General features: G+C 38.8%; 1 protein-coding gene across 11 annotated transcripts in view; it reads left to right on the top strand.

The window, feature by feature from the left end:
- Positions 1 to 20,963, top strand: part of LOC128885777 (potassium channel subfamily T member 2) — a 212,056-nt gene that overhangs the window by 88,411 nt on the left and 102,682 nt on the right. For 2 of the 11 annotated variants that reach the window (XM_054140051.1, XM_054140047.1), the window contains exon 1: positions 16,712 to 18,560. The exons of 8 other annotated variants lie outside the window; for them this stretch is intronic. In XM_054140051.1, the coding sequence (XP_053996026.1) occupies positions 18,490 to 18,560 (71 nt within the window). In that variant the 5' untranslated portion in view covers positions 16,712 to 18,489. Of the gene's footprint in view, positions 1 to 4,729; positions 4,977 to 16,711; positions 18,561 to 20,963 lie in introns of those variants that run through there. One more of the 11 variants, XM_054140041.1, reaches the window with a different exon arrangement.

Here is a 20,963-nt window from a genome sequence, read left to right as displayed (position 1 = left end):
TAGACATTTCGCCCTTTAATTTGATTTTTGGTAGAATCGGATCGGACAATTCTGCACCGAGTAATGGCAATTTAAAGTCAAATTTATTTTAATAAATAAACAATTGTTTAAGAGTATCTAGCAATTATTATAACTGCCTATTAGATAGTAGACATTCTACCCTTTAATTTGCTTTTTGGTAGAATCAAATCGGACGATTCTACGCTGAGCTATGACATCTCAAAGTTTCATATTTTAAAGACAATTATAAGAGAAGGACAGACGTAGTAACCTACATATGTATACATATAGCGTCCATGCAAGGCCGATCTCATTCAGAGAAATAGTAAACATTGTAGTATTTCCTGTATGGCCCATCCCTCTAAATTCTTTGACATAATAGTAAACATTGTAGTATTTCCTGGTTGGGAAACCCCTCAAAGTTCTTTAAAAAAGAAACATTTATTACTTCTTTTCCTTTCGACCGATTTGGATGAAATTTGGTATACAGAGGTTTTTGGAGTGGCTGATTCCAAATCTGAACTCAAAATTTAAAAATTCAAAATGGCGGATCCACCACGGCGGACCAAAATGCGGAAAAGTGATTCGATTTGAACGAAATTTGGTATATAAGGGTTTTTGAGGTCGCTGATTCAAAATCTGAACTCAAAAGCTATAAATTCAAAATGGCAGATCCAATATGGCGGCAGAAATTTCGAAAAGTGATTCGATTTGGATGAAACTTAGTGAACAGGGGTTTTTGGGGTTGCTGATTCCAAATCTGAACTCAAAATTTAAAAATTCAAAATGGCGGATCCACCTGGCGGACCAAAATGCAAAAAAGTGATTCGATTTGAATGAAATTCGGTATACAAGGGTTTTTGAGGTCGTTGATTCTATTTCTGAACTCGGAATTGACAAATTCAAAATGGCGGATCAAAATGCGAAATGTTATTCGATTTGGATGAAACTTACTTTATAAGGGTTTTTGGGGTCACTGATTCGAAATCTGAACTCAAAACTTGAAAATTCAATATGGCGGATTCAATGTAGTGGATCAAAATGCGAAATGTGATTCGATTTGAATGAAACTTAGTATACAAGGGTTTTTGGGGTCACTGATTCCTTGTCTGAACTCGGAATTGACAAATTCAAAATGGCGGATCCACTGTGGCAGACTAAAATGCAGAAAAGTAATTCGATTTGGATGAAACTTAGTATAGAAGGTTTTTTGGGGTCACTGATTTGAAATCTGAACTAAAAACTTGAAAATTAAATATGACGGACAAAGTAGGTACATAAAATAAGGATTTTGTTTAAAAATAGAATTTCAGCTAAATCTCTTCCTGTGCACATGTATCAACACATGTATTCACTTATAAAGTTGAACAATGTTGTACAATTCACGTGATATAGAATCAATAGCTTACGGGAATTGATATTATCGAAGACAAATGAGAAGTGTCTTCTATAGCTTCGGGTCCTGGAAGCAGTATGAACACTGCAACAACGTGCGGTAGAATCTAATGTAGGCGTGATGCAAGTTTCGAGATCGTTAATTCAGTTACTCTCAAACACCACATGTTTCTCAATTTCATACGCTGTATCAATTGACTGCATAATGCGAAAGTACCTTGTAACGCATCACTGTTCGGAATTATGTAAACGTAATGTTTCATTGCTCGGAGTGTTGTACCTTTATTCCAGATACTTACGCAGCGGTTAAATGAAAACACAATTAAGCAGCTCGTGAAACGTTTAGTTCACAACCCGAACTTTATGCGTGTCGAGTGCTCTAAACGAATTAGTGTACGTAAGCGAGGGAGTCTACGTTTAATTGAAATTTCGACGGGATATCAACGAGAAATGGTGGACCTCGGTCACGACTGTCAAACTTGTCGACTCGGATCTAGATTCTAGTGAGCCGTGGTTACCACAGCGGGGAAGCACGAGGTGGCATGTTAGTGGACGAGGAATGAGAAACTTTTTAGAATTAAATATGAATTCCTTGCACTGTGCAAAAATAAACCGAGACCAATAATTCACTAACAATCAACAATCTATCGACGACACAACGCTTCAATTCGTCGAATTGAGTCATCTTCACAGTCTGCACTAATAAAATAAAATAAATTTTCTCTCAAGAATATAAGAAAGCAAGCTAAGAATTTTTCATGAGCTACTGACATACAAAACTAACAAATTAAAATCGTATTTGTAATTCTACTATAAACAATTAAATGTGCGAAAAATTAAATGGTGAGAATATGTTAATAAAATACAAGAAAATGTCTCAGATACCTGAACAGGCCTCATACAATGCACACATTCCCTATACATTTTCCAGAGCATGAAGAACACATAGCACTACGTATTTACTGTGTATCTTCGAGCCTCCATGACGCGTGGGATTGAAATGTCAAATCCCATGTGACTCCGTGTAACGAATGTTTGTGCGTTGCAAATACACGTCCTGGTAATTAGCATGTCAATATTTCACGCACTGCCCGAGATCACGCACGAATTCTTTTGCTCATCAGCTTTTTGCTTTCATGTTTCGTCCGTCTATGTCGTTTCCTTTGTGCGCTGGCTGCTGTACGCAAAGGAACACGTGATTGCGATGCACATATGAGAGACAGAATCGTCGATGGGATTGCTGACCTGGGAGTCCAACTTGCATCCTTCGTTTCCCAGGAGAGAGCTTCAACCAATTGGACACACTGTCCAGTCCATCGACGATTCTTGCCTCCCAGCATTGACATCTAGCAGTGGCCATCGCTTACAATTATTTCTGGCAAGGAACATCACTCGATTGTAACATGACATCTCAGCATTTGAAAAATTTAATTAAACAGACGATTGAAAGAAGGAAATTCAATGTAAATTCTTGCAACAAGTTCATTTAATATGCTTTGGCTATATCAGTAAATATTTAAAATGAACGCTATTTGGGTTTGGCAAACTACATTTTATATTCGTTGTCTATAAATGAACTTAGTGCTTATTAAATGAACTACTTGCAACACCTACATAACGTTTATTTTAAAGATTGTTAAATAAGGATTCAGTACTTGGTTTAAATAAGTATTTGATCTACAAAATTAAGAGGCGGCTTTCCACTCGAATCAAAATATCAGACGTTAAATGAAACAAGAAATCTAGTATTTATCTAGGCTCTATCTGTATATGTATGTATTTATTTTAATGCTCCCCAAGGGGTTGCAAGCCTCCTTTTCCATTTATATCTTCTTACAATTCGTTCTCAATCTAACCTTAATCCATCCTTAGCCTAGCCTTAACAAATCACGAGAAAATCACGAAAATGAGAGAGCGACTCCATCTGTATATAAATTTCCAAAAAATGGACGTGTTACGATTGGGAAATGGTCCTTGCAAGGTGCATGTTCGCGGAATGGGTGAAGTTTACGTTACTAATTGCTTGATTGCTGCGATCGATGCTTCTTCGTTGAAGGGAAGTTCGCTGTTGTTATCGATACTTCGAATCTTCGAACGAATCTCGTAAATTAATTTGCAGGTAGTTGCGAGTTTCTCGAGCATGAGTGTATCAGGTTTTGCGCCGGTGGTTGGTAAACGGAAGTTGGTACGGTAGTACGCTGATTGTACGAACAATGATTACATGCAGCAACAACTATAGGAAAATTGATTCTTAGAAGATGTCGAATGGATGAGTCGAATGGATCGAATGGATGAATGGAAGAAATAGAAGAGAACGTTGGGAGCAAATTTGCTCCATTCTGTGTTTAAGAAAGGGAGCTGGGAGGATCAGACCTGGATTAAGAGGAACTTGGAACCGTGAGTGAGGAAAATGTCGAGCAATTTTTCCTCAGTCGTAGACCTCACGAAGGTTGACTAAAAGATCTGACTTAAGCTCCCATCTACTATGCCAGAATTTTTAGTAACGCTATAGAGATTATAGTTGATACAAACGGCCAACAGTTCATTCCTCTGAAATAATTAACACGTTGATTGCCAGACTAATATTCTTGAAAATTTCTACTGTGGCATTTTATTTACATTTATTTTAATTACATTACATTTTAATTACATTTTAATTACATTTTATTTACAGACCAATGGAAACTGTATAATCAAACATTTATTGTGGTATTTTCTTTTGTAATTTCATCGAAGTTCAAGTATGCCATTCAAATTCATTATCTTTAACAGTTGACTTTCAGAATTAATTTTGTTTTAATTTTTCAATGAAAAGCACTGTCACTGTGTTGTTGTTACTGCGTGTAATCATTCTCACCCATATATGGGTGACGTGGCGGTCAACGTGTTGAGGGTTCTTTCTCGTAATACATTTTCAAAAAATCAATTTTTATTTTTCATTTTTCAAAAGTACGTATATTTAAAAATGCTCCATTAATATTTGAAGAGGTTAATCGAATTGTTTCGAGCTGTACAGTCGACCTAAAGTGATAGATGACTTTTCACTTTGACATTTTACCCTAAAGGCTCTGCTAACGGGGTTATGGCTTGTGACACTTACTTGACCCACTCCATATATCACGAACACCTTTCCGTAAATTAAATATTAAGTTCAGAGGGTATCCTCTAGTGCTCGCCTTATGCATCAGGCGAAAGCACTAAAGTTTCGATTACGTAGCAAGTTACGAATAGAGATTCGTTCGTTTTTTCGAAGATTCGGAGTGTATTGTATTAGCCCGTTGGCGACCTATTGGTCAGCTATTTGATCGAATGTACTCGCCCCTCCCTGGAACAGAGATGTCAATGTACTTCTTCCGGCTGCACAACCTACGCCGTCAGGCGGAGGAGGTACGGAAAAAGCGGCAAAAAGGAAGAACGTGTCAGGGTGGCCAACGTGGGACCAATTCTTCGGACCAATCGCAACCGACAGCCGGATCGATGCATTGCTGCAACAGGGTCCATCGGGGCCAGAGCAGGCTCTTTGAGCGTGCTCCATTGCAGCCTAGCGACTCGCTCGATGAAATCGCCTTTCAAATACCCAGGTAACGTTATCGCAATGCACGCTATCTTTTTACGTTTTAATCCGTTTTCTTCGTAGTATCTCCACGACTTAACCCTTTCGACCTGGCTGTTTTCTATTTGTTTTTCCTTTAGAAATTATTTGTATTCAACTAAGGTTGCCTATAAATCAAGGGTCGTAGTCAGATAAGGAGAGTTGTCCTTGTTTCGTAGGTTCTGCTGTTGGTAACCCTACAAATGCTTCCTATTTTACATGTATTTGAGGTTGAGTGCATTTCAGCATACATTGTTACTTTCACGTATTAAAATATTTGCTATTCGTCTACCACTATTATACTTACGCATTTTTACCATTACAGGAATTAAATCTGTCGTTTAATCTATTTGAATCTATCGTCATGTTGTTATATCAAGTTGGGTTCATCTCTATAATGTTTCACTTGTTATTATAACGATAGTCTCGATCTAGAATTAATTCGTAATCCATGTCGATGGTGTAACATATATTTTCTTGCAAAGTGAGAATGAAAAAAGCTTGAAAAATCGAAGGGACGTTTTCTGATAAAATGATGGCGCGCGAAATGAAACATCCTTCGGCATTTCCTGGCGATCCACATACACAAAGAAGACGTAAAAGTGTTTGAGAAAATATATTTTTCTATCAAATGTTTTCCGTAGTTCTTCTTTTCGATTTGAGATCGTGTGCAGGTTTTCTATGAGCCGCAGATGCTTTGAAAATCTTGAAGGTCTCATTTCTAGTAGTTTATGGGTTGAAATACAAATTGGAATAACGCATAAGCTCTGACATCATACGTAACAGATCGTTATATTATATTTTTCCAACATGTGTTCACAGGTGTATTCTTTTTACGAGAGAAGTACGAATGGAATTCATGAATAATATTTGAAGAAAGCACTATTCTTAAAGAATAAAAATTTAGAAAGATATTGAGTACGTTAATTTCGTTTATCGATATAAATTTCTTGAATTTAGCATTTCATAGCATACTATGATTATTAGGGGGAATACATCATTTGAAAAGAAAAATGTATATCGATAAACTAATTAAATTCAACGTGAATCATTTTCGAAGCAAATATTTGCTTTTGGAAGTCAGAAATAGATCCTCATAAATAATACTTTAATACAAAAATAATTCGTTATACGTGACATGGAATAATCATTCTCGGGAACTGACTCGCAAGTAATGTCTAAATAACGTTATTATTTGTACGGACCTTGTCGCTATATGCGTATTGCTTTTTCTCCAACATCAGGACTTTTTGTCGAAAATGACGATATGGAAACATGAAAGGTCGCCTGCGTACGCGACCGATCGCGTGTTCGAATTCAATAAAGGATTTATGCATTACGCCGTTGAATACATTAACAATTGCGTTTCGTGTAAGTGGGTAGGTTCCTGAGTCCGTAATGACATGTTTATATTGCTAAACATCATGCGCTAATAATTCCTTCCCAACGTACAATCTCAGCTCTGAATCATTTCATTCTGCTTTATAATTGAAGATTAGGAATACAAATTTCAAGTCGTGTATTTACTGAGAAATATAAATTATGTAATAGAGAAATAAAATCAAGTCGAAAGAATTCTTCGGTTGAATTATTCTTCGAAGTCAAGGAGAACGATAATAATTCGGTTTTCAGGAAAGAATGCGAAGGAGACAATGTCCCCTCAAGCCGTGTCGTCCATAATGAAGCGCCTAGCGCAAACTTTTTAATTAAATTTATCGCAAACAAACTGTGAGATTAAGCCTCGCGTCCCGTACGCGCAGTGAATATTCTAATTGTTTTCACAAGGACTAATGCGATTAATCAAGTACACTTAATCGAGCCAAAGCTCTCGAGATTGTCTCCCGTTCATCTTCAGTCGTCAGATCGTGTCATTTAATGGAAGAATCATTTCTCTTATAAATTAAGGGCGACGTTTTTCATCCTTGAAACATCAAAACAATGGTGCGTTTTATCTCCATGAGGGTCCAGGCAAAATGGAGTTTAGCAATTCTGTTGACGAAGAAACGAATGAATAAAGTTCGTAAATTTAATATTGAAATAACCAAAGGAACAACTTACGTGGCAGGCAAAAAGTATCTTACCTAGGAGATATTTTTATTATTTTATTTGGATTCGGCAAGCTTCATGCTACTATTACAGTAATATTACTAAATATTGATTGGTATTTATGTTATACGTATATTAGAAACGACTAACAACAATCAAATTTGGAAACACTCTTTTTTGGGATGCTTATTTACAAGAGTCGTAGGTAGATATGATTTTTTGCTTATATTACACGAATATATCGTACATGACACCTCGACATGGTACGACGGGAATGCAATTTTCGGGCTTGCATTTTTATGGAGACATCCAGACCACTTACGGTCCAGATTTGATCCCCAGTCTCGCCGTTTCGCGATGAAAAGTTTAGAAGGAGACGGTGATCACGGCGAGAGGTCGGAGAGCGCGTAAAAGGGTCAGGGGTCAAGATGAAACAACTTGAAAAGGCGAACTCTTTCTCAGTGAACCCCTCCAGTGACGAAACGACCTCTTGGAACGAATGTAGGCTTCATTAATCCTCAAGTGTAGACGTGTGTCGCGATCTTTATGCGATTCATTCCTGAGAATTTCAGCTTCAGGAAGGAGATCGCTTTCTATGAAGAGTAATTGGATAGTTACTTCGGAATTTTGTGCCATTTACTCTTCTGGGAGATTGTAACCTAATCGACGAATACGAAGAAGAACTGCATAATGTATGAGGATCCGAGGAGCTACAGGAAAAATTAATAAGATAAGGGAGCAAAATATAAATTTGTAATAGAAAACAAAAATGCAGATATAAATACACCCCTCGCCCTCTAAAGAATAGAATTAATAACAAAAATGAAGTTTAGTTATTTTTTCTTATGTTTCGACTTTCGCGACGATTTGATATCTGATATTTCTGGCAATGCGCGTTCAACCTTCAGGTGAATATTATGACGTTTCGTTATGCGCTCTTCAGCTCCCACAGGATTCTTAGTTTCGACATCCGGCTTTACTCGTTCAGTTAAATTGCGTTAACTCCGCAAAAGTTGAAAGTATTCTCGCAGGATTAATCGCACCTGCGTGCCATCGGAAAGTAAAGGGAACTCTTCTAATTAAAGAAGCTCTCATGAACGTGAGAAGGGGTGGGGCACCATGGATCGTCGCTTTGTATCGAACAGAAACGAACGACTATGAATGATATTGGATTTCTCGTTCGCAAATAACGAGTTCTCGATAGAATAAGAATTCAACGACCAAGGTTTTAATAAAGTCATTTCGTAATATTTGAATAATATTTTATTAATTTTTTGTGTAATCCATAACTTCTGGGATGAGTTGAGTTTTATTCGAATAATAGATAAAGAACAGTAGAGTTTCAGATAAAGAACAGTAGAGATTTAACTGTTAATTGAGAAATATTTAATTCTGTTATTCAATCTTTAATTTTTATTTGAAGAATAATAGGTAAACTTATTTTTATCTAGATGAAAATATTACTCATCTCTGCTTTAGAGTACTCGCTATTTCACTTAAAAATATTAACAGATAACGTCTAAACTACTTATTTAATTTCTACAAATTTCTCTTAATAAATTTTATTTTATTTATATCGTATGTAATGGTCGTTATATTTTTTATAGTTTACCCTGCTGAGACAACTTTCTCAGACTTTTTTTTATATAGGGCTATGTTCATTTTTGTGCTAGCATTCTATGGTTCAATACTTTGTTCCGAATAACGTGGTAGGATCAAAATGCACACGTGGCAGAGAAACCTAAGCAAGTATGACACCCACGCTGAAGACGAACCCTAAGATTCGGTGACCACTTATCACACCCTCCCGATAGAAGGGTGTACACCCTCAGAGCGCCCGTAATGAAGCGGCCATCAGAGATACGGCTGGCAGATAAAATTTCCATGGAGATTTATATCGATTGCCAAAGCTCTTCGTTATTTATGGAAACGAATTCGTTCTGAAGCTGTTATTATTTGCAGAGAGATTCCCAACGAAGAAAACCTCTCTTGATTAATATCTACAACTGAATCACGGCACAACTGAAAATTAATCACTTTGTTCTTCAATTAATGGTGACAATTTGTTAGAAAGATTTGTAACGATATTAATGAAAGGATATTGGAAACATGCAGGGAATGTTAAATTTCAGAATAATAAAATTCACTGTAGAGCTTGTGAATTAATTACACGGAATAAATAAAATAAAGATTGTCAGATCGAGCACATTACAAGGAAATTTTATATTTTAAACGAGTAAAGTTACGCTCATATATATTTACATTATATAATAACTCCGCTGTGTAAAATATATAAAAACATACGATGCGATTGATTTATTTCCGTCAGTTTTATATTACACCAATTAAAATAACAGTTGCGAAGTTCATTAGGATAATTTCCTTTTCGAGAGAACTATAATTGGCTTCACCTGCTCACAGCGAACTTTTTGCTCTCCCGATAGCGTGAGTTAATTGTCAAAGGCTAGAAAAACATTGTGTTAGTGCACTAAACGCGAGTGTTCACGTTCGTGCTAACGCAATCTTCGAATAAACGAACATATTCGTCTTGTAATTGAATATCGAGGATGTCCATGCATGCGAAAAAAAAATTAAGAAATTAATCGTAATTAACCCTTTACAGGGGAGAACTACCTGAGCATTTTTTCACTTTCTCTGTCATAATTCATTCGCTTACACCATGAACTTAAAAATACAAAATTCCCGTCCCTTCCTTAGTGATAACAATGAGTACCAGTGACCTATAAAATGTCACGAATTAGAAAAACTTTTTTTATTTACATGTGCAATAATATCCTCTCAAGACAATGTTTTAGATAAAAAATTGTTGAATATACCTACTATTTTTCACGCGTACAACGTGCTTCCTTTCCTAAAGAGTTCAAGAACCCTTGAAGTGGATAAGGATAGTATATGATCAGACAGAAGCGCTCAGCTATCTGTCGACTCCGCCGCACAGGGGGCAGCTGCAAGCAGCTTTTCCCGTTGCGAAACGCACGGTGCTGCCTTCCACGAGCCACGACGGTCGATCGTCGAACTAGAGGGAGGTTTTCCAACGCGCGGCCAAACCGAAGGGTCGCAGTGCGCCGCCGTCGAGGGTGAGCATCGTTATTTCGTCCTCGAAAGGAGCGGCGAGGGAGTCAAGAACGAGGCGGAGACCTTGACGCGAGAAGAAGTCGGGAGGACACGCTGGAGAAAATCTGGCAGAACGGGAGGGGGAGGGTGAGAGGAAATAAAACAGGAAGAAAATGGGATGGCACAGGCTGCGAACTTCCACCGCCACCATCCGCAACCCGGCGAACCGTCTGTCCCTCTCTATTCCACACTTTCGGATACCGGCTGCGCCATCGCTTCGGAAGCTAATGCAGCGGAAGTGGACTTTCAACTATATTACCCCTAATCGCATCGACGTTCAGCCTTGCACGTCGCTCCGCGTAATTTCGGGCTGGATTCTCGATTTACAGGTTAGCCTTCTCGCCCTTTTCAACCTCCTCGAAGAAGTTACAGGGATTTCTGCGGTGGAAGGTTGCGGACGAACGAACTCCAGCGGAGCAACAGGGACATTTCCGAAGGACTCCCTTTAGGCGAATAACTATGATAGAGTTACGGCGTATGGCTTCGGTTACTCTTCGAGGATGCAGGTTTTGGAGAACTTTTACTATCGAATCCAGGAATCGGGGGTTATTTTAATATAAATATAGGAATCTATGCGGTATAAATGTGACGTGTGTTCGGAACACAAATGTGGGTTGATTGGAAAATGATATAGTGGTAAGAGAGAAATGAATATTCAATATTCATCGTCATCGTACGAATGTAAGATTGTATACTCTTATGAGAACGGATGAAAATGTGTACAGAGGAGATATAAACAAAAATAAGTAAATATTGTATTTCAAATTTCAAGTATTTCTAGTATCAGAGGATCAAACAGAAAACTCGAGGGTACTTTCATCAAATAAAACGATTTTTAATTACTAGACTGCGGATCATTAATATTGAACCTAAATAGAAATTTATTTTATTCTGCAAATATTATAAGATGATCTTTACTTTCAATCTTTTTTTTATTCTCGCATATCGTTTGCATTTTGTAGGTTCCTGCACATTCAAATTTCCTATAAATGCGTAAAGATCCGTACTCTATTAATTACATTATTCGTTTAATTTCAATTATGATGGATTAATCTAATAAGAAAATTAATTATTTGCTATTCGCTACCGAAAAATATGATTTGCTAAGTCGTGAAAAACACCCAGCAACTTCTATTAGTCACGCTAATAAAATGGCTCGTTCAATATTTCTCGTGTCCTGCAACTTGTGTGTAGTTCAACCTACCATATAGCATACATTAATCGAAAATGGATAATCATGATGAGCGCAAGTGGAATAGTACCATCGTTTTTAGTCTCAATGACGTTTCGACGATACCAAATTTCAATCGGTGGTCAGGGATAATTCCACGATACTCGTAATGTATGCTCGCATAAGATGAATTCGTGCCCTGTTGTTCATTTACATATTGATTACGATAGTTAATTGTCATCGCGGATCGGAATGTATCCGACGCTTAAAGCCTACAATGAATTAGCATATCGAAGCCATGTAACATGGACATGCGTGATTTGCAATTCTAGTACAATAGCAACGAATTACAAATTGACATTATCACGGAAACAATTTTGAATTCCGATACGTTACACCATTTGAAATTCTGATCTTTCGAAATTTACCTCGAAAATGTTCTACGACCATGTTTTCATTTTTTTTTTTTTTTATTATTATTATTATTTATTGTGGTATACAATCTTCTTCTTTTAGTAATATACAAGTGCCAAATGATCCCAAATTTACACTATATACTTGCGACATATTTATATAAAGGAGAGGCATTTTTAGAATGATGAAAAAATAACATTTTTCTAGAACAGTGAAATACAAAATAAGGAAAGTCGTTAATTTAATCCAAGGTACTGTCATGCTCGCATATTACCCCATGTCATCGTTAATGTCGAGAAATTAATATGTATTACCTCGAGGAATTTCGTCGTCTCGATATCACTCTCGAACGATATGTTTACAGAAGTTTTGCGTGCACATCGAATATTAATGTTGAAACAACATCCATCCTCATGACCCTAAGAACATTCCAAAATTCATGAAAATTCATCGAAGTCTGCAGCCAATTCCACTTTAAATGTATGGCGTGTTTCAAGTACGAAAAAATTAAAAAAACGTTCGCTGAATTCATTCCAACGACGAAATTCCGAGAATAATATCAAACGATACTATTGATTACGCAAAATGATCCCAATTATTCCAATTGTTAGAAATATTAGGAAATTTAAATATTACTTTCATTAAATATTAACTGTATTGTACTTTCATAAAATATTAAAATTCACTCGACGCGAAATATTGAAATTTTATTCTTCGCTATTATAAAAAAAAACAAGTAATTAATTAGCGAGTTGATTACTTCCACATTTTTTATTCTCGATAATTACTGCTATTTCCATGGTCACTTATTTGAAAACGAAAAAATTACTTGGTAATTAAATATGAAATAATTTTGTATTAAATAAAATATTAAATTCTGATTCTTTAGCCACACTGCATTATAAACTGCGATTACATAATTAGCATTCGACACATGTTCAAAAATATTCCAACCCTGCTTATCTATACGTAGAAAATTATTGTTCCAAACAACGGTTCGTAACAAAGCGCCGGAAGATGAATTCTCGTCATCATTCACGCAAGCTATTTATCTTACTTAATTGGTCCCATTAACGGTCTCCATCGACTTTCGATTAGTAACGAGTTACTCATATCCACTTACGTCGAATCAGCTTCAATTTCCTAGGCTCTGAGATACTTGACCCACGGCTATGACCAAGAATTCGAATAATTTCCATTCATCTCGCGTACTTCGTTGCACATCGGTCCGAGTTTATTCGATCGGTTTTCAAAGATTTCGACGTTTCGGCCAAACGACACCCTGAAGAGCAAAGTTCTTTATCGCCACTTGACCCTCGTATCGGTTCCAAGGTTTACGATGGACGGACGAACTCTTCCGTGGACAGAGAGTCCTCGCTCGTAAATTTTTTTGTCGAAACCCTTCGATAATAGATGAGCTGCAAAAAAATTTTGCTCAGTTTTAAAGCGTTCGTTCAAACGAACCAATATCGAAAGTATTGGAAATACAATGTATAGATCTGTGCAAATTTTGAAAGATTAAAACAAGTTTGTCAACAATTTATTATTCTTCTTTAGTATTAAGTACAATAAAGTACAATAGAGTCAATCAATTTTATTTACTTTGTTAACGTCCTCCATCAGGAATGACAAAGACTATAAAAAGGTAATAAAATAATAAACTGCATAACCTAAACTAGTTAAAAATTCATCACGCGTACGCTTTATCCTTCTCATAGTATTATTCTCGTCAAGCGTTCAACTTGGAGCCCTCTGGAAATTCGTAAGTCGTAGAAGTGGAATCGCGCCGTGGCTCGAAATTATATCAACTCGGTTTATTTCTTTACAGTTTATATATCGTAAACCTCTTCGTTCAGTTTTGCAATACACTTTACGACTGGCGTCCACGTTCTTCCTCGTCGATCCGACGCTTTCACAATTTCTCTCCTCGAAGTTATCGTCCTAGGCAGCTGACGCTTCGATGAAATTAGTAAGGACAACGAACGGTTGGAAGTACGGGGCTGTTTCTTTCAGTCGCGTCTTTTTCCACGGTTTTTATCCCCGGATTTTATTTCTCCAGCTGCGCCCCTTCGTCTCGCGTTATTATTCCTCGAGGAGCCGAATGAGTTTTACGTTCCGACCGGTAAAGGTCGATCCTTTCGACCGAAATTATTTCAAGAGGGATTGACCGTTCTGCTAGACTCCGGATAAACCGATTTGCAAACTAGTCGCAGTCAGAGTTCTTACTGTGCGCATTACGAGACAGGAGGGGGGAGGGACTTCATTTGCTCCTAAGAAAACAAGAGACATAAATTTGTTCGCGTTAAGGGAGCACCAGTAATGGCTCCCAAAATGGAGGTATTTTCAGAAATGGTTTGTAAAGAAACTCTACGATGAGTCGTTTTCAAACTTTTTTTACCATTTATTGAACATTTGAACAAACAAAAACTGATATGATGACGTCATTCACATGGCGTTACTCGGTTCATCAGCCTTTGTATGTTTCATCATATCTCATATTTTGTAAAAAAACAGTATATTTATATTTACTTATGACTTTTCGCGATTGCCACATAAAATGCAGTATACAGATTTAGAGAATTTCGTATGTTTAGTACACATTTTTATTAACACTATCTACCACAATAATTCATAAAACTCTCGCGCAGACTTTGGACACACTTTCGGTCTATAGAAACAAAGCAATTCCTCCTCCAAACAAGGATTGAAAAAGACAGTCGTGTTTTGCTGACTAAAATTATAAAATATTTATTAGTTTCTTTTTAATAATTAGTCTTTAATTTGAAAATACACCGAAGCAGACCAAAAACGTATCGAAGTTTTAAATCGTTAGATTTCTTTGTCGATGACTCGAAGAATTATTTGTTTACGTTTCCTACTAAGAAGAATCAAGGAAACTGTACACCAAAACAGTCTGGATATGAAAGAATCAAATTCCAGTTATAGATCCACTCAACCGTTACGAAATTTTCGAGAAAGTCGATCGTCGATGATTCTGGTATAAATACATGTGCCGGAGCATCTACCCAAACATCTGACTTCCAAACCGCGTGGCAACGCTTTCCGTTCTGTTTTCATTGCGGGTGCTTCGTTTTGAAACGAAAAGCCGAGCGCAGAAGCAAAGGGATCGTGCGATCGTAACGAAACTCAAAGGCAGAGGAATGTTAAGATTATGCAGAGAGCGACTTTTAATCCTTATACATATTCTTATCATATGTGAATCTTACGTATTTTACATTCATGCTCCATTCAAGATGAGATATCAAATGGAAAAATCTCGTACTAAAAATGTGATGGAAATGAACACGGCGAACGACTTTTGCATGCCTTATCTTGTGGATTTATAAAAGGCAAAACAAATACTAAACTATCTGGAATAAATGCACTTGGTAAAATACAATATTAATAAGATTGGTCAGAGTTTTTCAAAAGGGACTTTTGAAATCGAGAATGTCTTATTTTCTACGAGCCTGGTGAATAAATAAGACGAACCCGAATGAACGCCTGACTAATGTGTCGAAAATTTTGTTTCTTAACGAAAAGTATAAGAAATATTTTAAAAAATAACGAATACAATGCATCGATGATGAAAAATCCTCTGGATATGGTTAAGATTTAGTGATCAGGATACTCGAGAAATGTTATTGTAGCGGTGGTTTGGATTTCGTAGCACGTAAGCTAATGACTAATAGCACCACGAGGAGACGAATTTCCTTCGCATCTTGAACATCAATCAGTGACACTCTTTTCAAGCCCCTTGCGGTACTTCTGAGCACTATATTTCACAGATTCTCGGTTTCCTTTCGAAATAGATGATTCGTTACATCCACACGGGCAAAAGAAAAAATAGAAATTAGTTAGTAAGTGTAAAAAATATTCAGTTCTCACGCAACACACTTTGCCAATAATTATGTCCTGATACCTATAATAACTTCAGTAGGAAATTATGACTGTGATAGACGCTTGCGGCGTCATCGATATTACGCTAAGTTAATCGTCGAGAAATGAAACGAAAGTAGTCGTTAACTGTTAGGTTTAGAGTTAATGAGGGTAAATACTACTTTACTCGGAATTATACGTTCTTCGATAAATTGGCATAGAAAATATAAAATTCTGTTTAAGGGGTCATGCGCAGTCATGAGGTCGAAAGAAGCATGATTTTTGTGAATTTTTATTCAAACATCTAAAGACATTTTTTAAAAAACTGTTCGTGAGAAATTTTTGCATTATCATCCCTTAAGTCCGTGCTGCATTTTTTAACAAAGAAAAACCACAGAAATTGTATAGTGACGATATAACGATTATGTCAGAAAGGTAAAAGGAGAGAGATTACTTTTTCTTATAACACCTAAGGGTTTGTTTCGTATTTTGCTTCGAGTATCAGAAGAATAAGTGTCGTGAACTTATGACGATCTAATATCTCTTCAGCAAAAAGTCGCAAATTAAAATACATTTTCATAAACTGCTCTCCGATAATTCATGCAGAACCCAAACATCCCCTAAAAAGTTTCCATCGTAATAGTTCACCGAACTATACCCTGGCACCTGTCTAGTCTCCACCCGTGTCCGACCAGGCATCAAAATCACGCGCCGCGGCGAATGAAACACCGTAGCCAGCGCTTAGAGCCGGGCGGGAAAGCGTAAACCGAATCAATTTTGGTGCAGCGCGCGGCAGACGTTGGCTCGTCGATTTATTATTTTTCATCCAGTCCTCGGACCGCTTCCTTCGCCTCGATCTTGTTTACGACGGCCGCGACGCAGGAAGTTGGTCACGCAGGAGAACCTCGGGTTCCTCCGGATCGTGTGGGCGGAGGACGGTTTGGTAGGGGGATGAAACGAGTGGAGTGTGCGCGTCGTATTCGGCTGCGCGGCTCCCTCGGCAAGCTTGAGGCTGAACCCGCTAGTCGGCGCTGGGCCACGCCACGCGAAGCGCCTTGTGTTCGCGGGAGCTTGTCGAGAGGAGCTGCCAGCGCGGCGAGCCTCTCCATGCCACTGCGGCGGGCTAATGAAACCTCGAGGGCGCCGCGACTCCGCTTCGAACTGCCCGCGAATGAGCCTCGGCGCGCAGGCAAAGAATCGTCCGTAAGATGCGGTACCTGAAACGAAAATGCCGTCGCCTCGACCCGAAGAAGATCCGTGAACCCGAAAGAGGACCGTGATCAAGGAGGAAGATCGGCGAACGCGAAACGGTGAACACTGATCGCGTCCGAGCATCGACCGGCTGGCGAACCGACCATCGGAGCTCGTTGGTTGCCCATCCCGCGCGAAGAGATGTGAAACGTCCGTTTTCTACAGCCTTTTGTTTTCCGTTGTACCGTTTTGTTGGAACGAAATCGAGAAACGGTTCCGTTGGCTCGCGATACCGTCTCGGTCGATCGATCGTCGCGCAACGTTTCGAATCCTGGATTATGATCGACGAGCTCGCGGCGGGACCAAAACAGCCGGAGGATCCTTCGAGTCCCGATTCGGCGAGGAGCACCGTCAGTCGTCGCGGGGCGATCGACGAGCAACGAGGACGAGTCGATCGTTCTCCGTGTTTCGCGTCGAATGGTGACACTCGATGGTGTCACCGTCGGGGAGTCGTTCGGAACATATCGAGACGTCAGCGATCGAGAGGAAGAGATCCACAACGTTTCCGTGATCCATCGACGATCCTCGCGGTTCTATCCCAGTAATTCGTGGCCTTGCAACTCGGGAGCATGTGACGGAGCGGTTTTTTCTTATCGTCCCAGTGCCCCGTCTGACGTCTTCGTTCCAGGAGCGTCTCCGTGGCTCGTCCTAACCCCGTTACGATCGGCCCCTCGGGCATACTAACGGAAGAGGAGATTTGATTAGTGGAAAAGTGCGAGGAAGAAGGGCGGAAGAAGAGCGGAAGAAGAGCGGGATTCCGGGCGGCGACAGGATCGTCCCCGTGTTTAACCGATCCAACGAACGCGGGAACACCGGGGGAAGACGGAGAGGTGTCTTGGAAGAATACGGAAGATTCCTAGAAGCGGCGTGCTGCGACACGGCCGCCGCTTTCCCTCCTAATTACGATATATTATCGAGTACGCTGGTTGGCGGGTCCAAAAAACGTAGAGTATTTTTAATAGGCGCGGCACACGCACGCCGTGTGTCCTGGTGGCTGGTAATTAAGTCTAGGGTTAATCGACGTTCTAACGTTTAAAGAGGAAAAGGAAGGAAGATCAACGTGGTCCAACTAATAGGAAGCGATTTAGCGCTGTGGTCCAAACTAATAGGAAACGACATAGCGTCGCGGTCCAACTAATAGCTACTTAGGTTATCCGTGATTGTCGTGGGAACTGTACGCGTATCTTTGTGCAGCCTGTGGCCGTCGCGTGTTGTTGTTTACGATTCGATCGCCGAAGTTTACCGCGGATGAGAGTTTCCTTCGTCGCGGCAGGTACGTTTCGTCGGTCTAAGTGTTCGCGTGTCGTGCGTCTGTGTGTACCTAGTCGCGATACTGTCGCGTGTATCGCGCGAAATCACCCCTGCGTATGCCGTACATTTCGACGGTTCCATCGAAGGGGCCGAGACTGGCACTGTGTCGGGTCGTTTAGGCGATCGAGAGGATACGCGTTAATCGAGTAAACGTATCGTCTCGCGGGACCAGTGTACGCGAACTTTCCTAAACAACCAAAACGACCACGGGACGGTCCGTTGGTCGACGTGTGTTCGCATCTATGAAGGTGAACTCTGTGAAATTCAAGATGTGTCATCGAGCAAGGCACTAGCTATGACGACTTCGAGCAGATACAGCAGCTACAACTGTCTTACCAGCTGGGACAGCTATGACAGAATACCAAGGTACCGGAGCGATAAATCGTATGGGAGAGGATCCTCCATTATGGGATTAGCTCGTTTTAAGTAGTGCGCGCATTCGAGCGTGGCATTCATGATTCACGCGGGACGTATCGTACCCTCGTTGGGAGCGATGCTTTCTCCGCGAAGCTCGTGAATTATTGAGACGGAATCGTTACCCGCTGCGGATTGGTTCTATCGCGGCGAAACGAGACTTTATTTTCCTTGTTGCTGCCGCGATTGTTCGGGATGTTGACGGGCCCTCGATTTTTCAGGTAAAAAACGGATCCGGCGAACGGATCCGTTTCCGAGGGAAAACGGGGTATATTGCGTCGATTATAAGGGGAGTTTAAGAATTGTTAGGGAAAACTTGAGTGATTCGCGAGAACGATGATGAATGTCCTTTTTAAAGCCTGTCTGGGAACGCTAACTTGTATACATAGATTCACAAACTTTTCCTTTCACGGAATCAAATTATTCTAGTTACTACGCAATATAATATTACGCTAATAATTCACCAACGAATCTATATGATATTACGTTTTATATACACGATTTGCAGACAATCTTCTCACACTTCCTACGGAAATCGATGAGTGTGCATTAATAAGGAGCCAGCTCCATTTTGTCAAATTTTTTGGAAATTAAAAAAAAGTTTTAAAATTCAGATTTTTGACATTTTCTTTCATTTTCTTTTCCATATCGTAGCGTAGGTATCTAATTATGAAATTATGTCGTTTCGTCCTTCCTTTTCAGAGTGGTGGGGGGAGGATTAATGTATGGAGACGCCTACTTATTGCGCCCCGTTTTAAGAAAACACCTGAAATTTAAAAGAGCTTTGTTTTCTTGAGTCATATAGAATAAGAATAATATTCCACGCAGGCGAGATCACTGGGCACAGCTAATTTGAAATAATATTAATTAGAATTATTACTTACGCTGCTTTCAATGATTGTATTACGAAAAAGCTTCCCTCGCTTTTCGTATAAATTGCAAATATTTCTAACACTCTGCAGCGTCTTGGCATCATGCCAGCAGACACCTCCTTAATATGCGTGAGAAATTTAGTTTATGAAATGTCAGTCACGTTTGTTTCATAAAGTATTAAGTGGTCTTAAGAAATTCGCTGCCACGCTGTAAAGGAATCTTCTTATAAGAAACTACTATATTACGCCTAAAGAAGGCGTTTCATATCTGCTGGAAGTTCGTTTTCAAGTGAGCATTTGAGTCGTTCAAAGGGAGAAATTGAAACAATTATTATTATTATTATTGACTTTAACAGTTATAAGAAGGCGAAGAAAGATAAAAGCCAAGAAGTAGCGCTATATAGTAATATAACATAATTAAGGGAAATGATATTAATAATCGATTGTCCAAAAGAATCATAGGATCGAATATGTAAGTTGATGCATAATCTGTTAACGTTCACAATTTACCCAAGCATGTTTTTAACGCATAGCAATTTATTTCTGACGTTCATTCGATTGAATATCTAAATTTCTCTTTGTTCATCGCGAAAAATTCCATTCTATAATTCAGCTTCGATTCGTAGAAATATAATATTCGAGAAGCTGTCACATTGGTGTCCACATTTCCACAGGAAAACTCATCAATTTTCCCTTATTTAGCCGTAATTTCTTATTACGTGGGCACGTGTGATTGAAACGTTCCTCTAACCCATAGGGACAAGAAATATTATGTGACCAGCAGATTTCCTCGTTCGTTTCGTTTTTATTGGTTTATACACGCGAATATCCGGTGTAACGCTTAAGTAGAATTACTTTTTGCAGAGCACCACTGACAATCAAATTATAAGACAATCTATTTCCCTGCAGGAAGTCCATAAAAGAACACCTGGAACGCGTGCCTGTATTTCTTTCGTTCCGAAGCAGGATGGCCGGTTTTTGCCCGTCGTTCATTTAATAACGCGACACGTGGAAAATTACATTGTGACAAACATGTTGTTTTCACCGGGAAACTGTGATTTGAGATGACGTTCGCGGAGTTATTGTTAAAGAACGACTATTGGAAACAACGCTCGTATGCTTTGTATGAATTTCAACGAGATCGCTCTTCTTTATTTCGAGATTCTATATATTTGCATTGGAAAGACAATCTTATGAATGGATTCCAAGACGTGTTCCAAGAGATGGTACTTTATTCTTACGGTGGTTGTGCAAGTAATCTGTATCTTTAAATATGTTATGTGCTCTCAATAATATAGGAAACGAGACTGTAGTTGCTCTTTAGTGGAAATCAAATTTTGACTGATATTATATTTCATAAAATTAGAACCAAACTTTGCAAAGACCTCAAGGTTCTCGTTACAATTTTAAATTTCATCTAGCTTATTATTAACATATATTGTTAAAATTATAATAAGTATATTCTTTTAGTGATTCTTATTTT

The sequence above is a fragment of the Hylaeus anthracinus genome, unplaced genomic scaffold, assembly GCF_026225885.1.
Source record: "Hylaeus anthracinus isolate JK02 unplaced genomic scaffold, UHH_iyHylAnth1.0_haploid 11981, whole genome shotgun sequence".
Taxonomy (NCBI): domain Eukaryota; kingdom Metazoa; phylum Arthropoda; class Insecta; order Hymenoptera; family Colletidae; genus Hylaeus; species Hylaeus anthracinus.
Note: the sequence above shows the minus strand (reverse complement) of the source record. Positions and strands in the feature narration are given on the sequence as shown.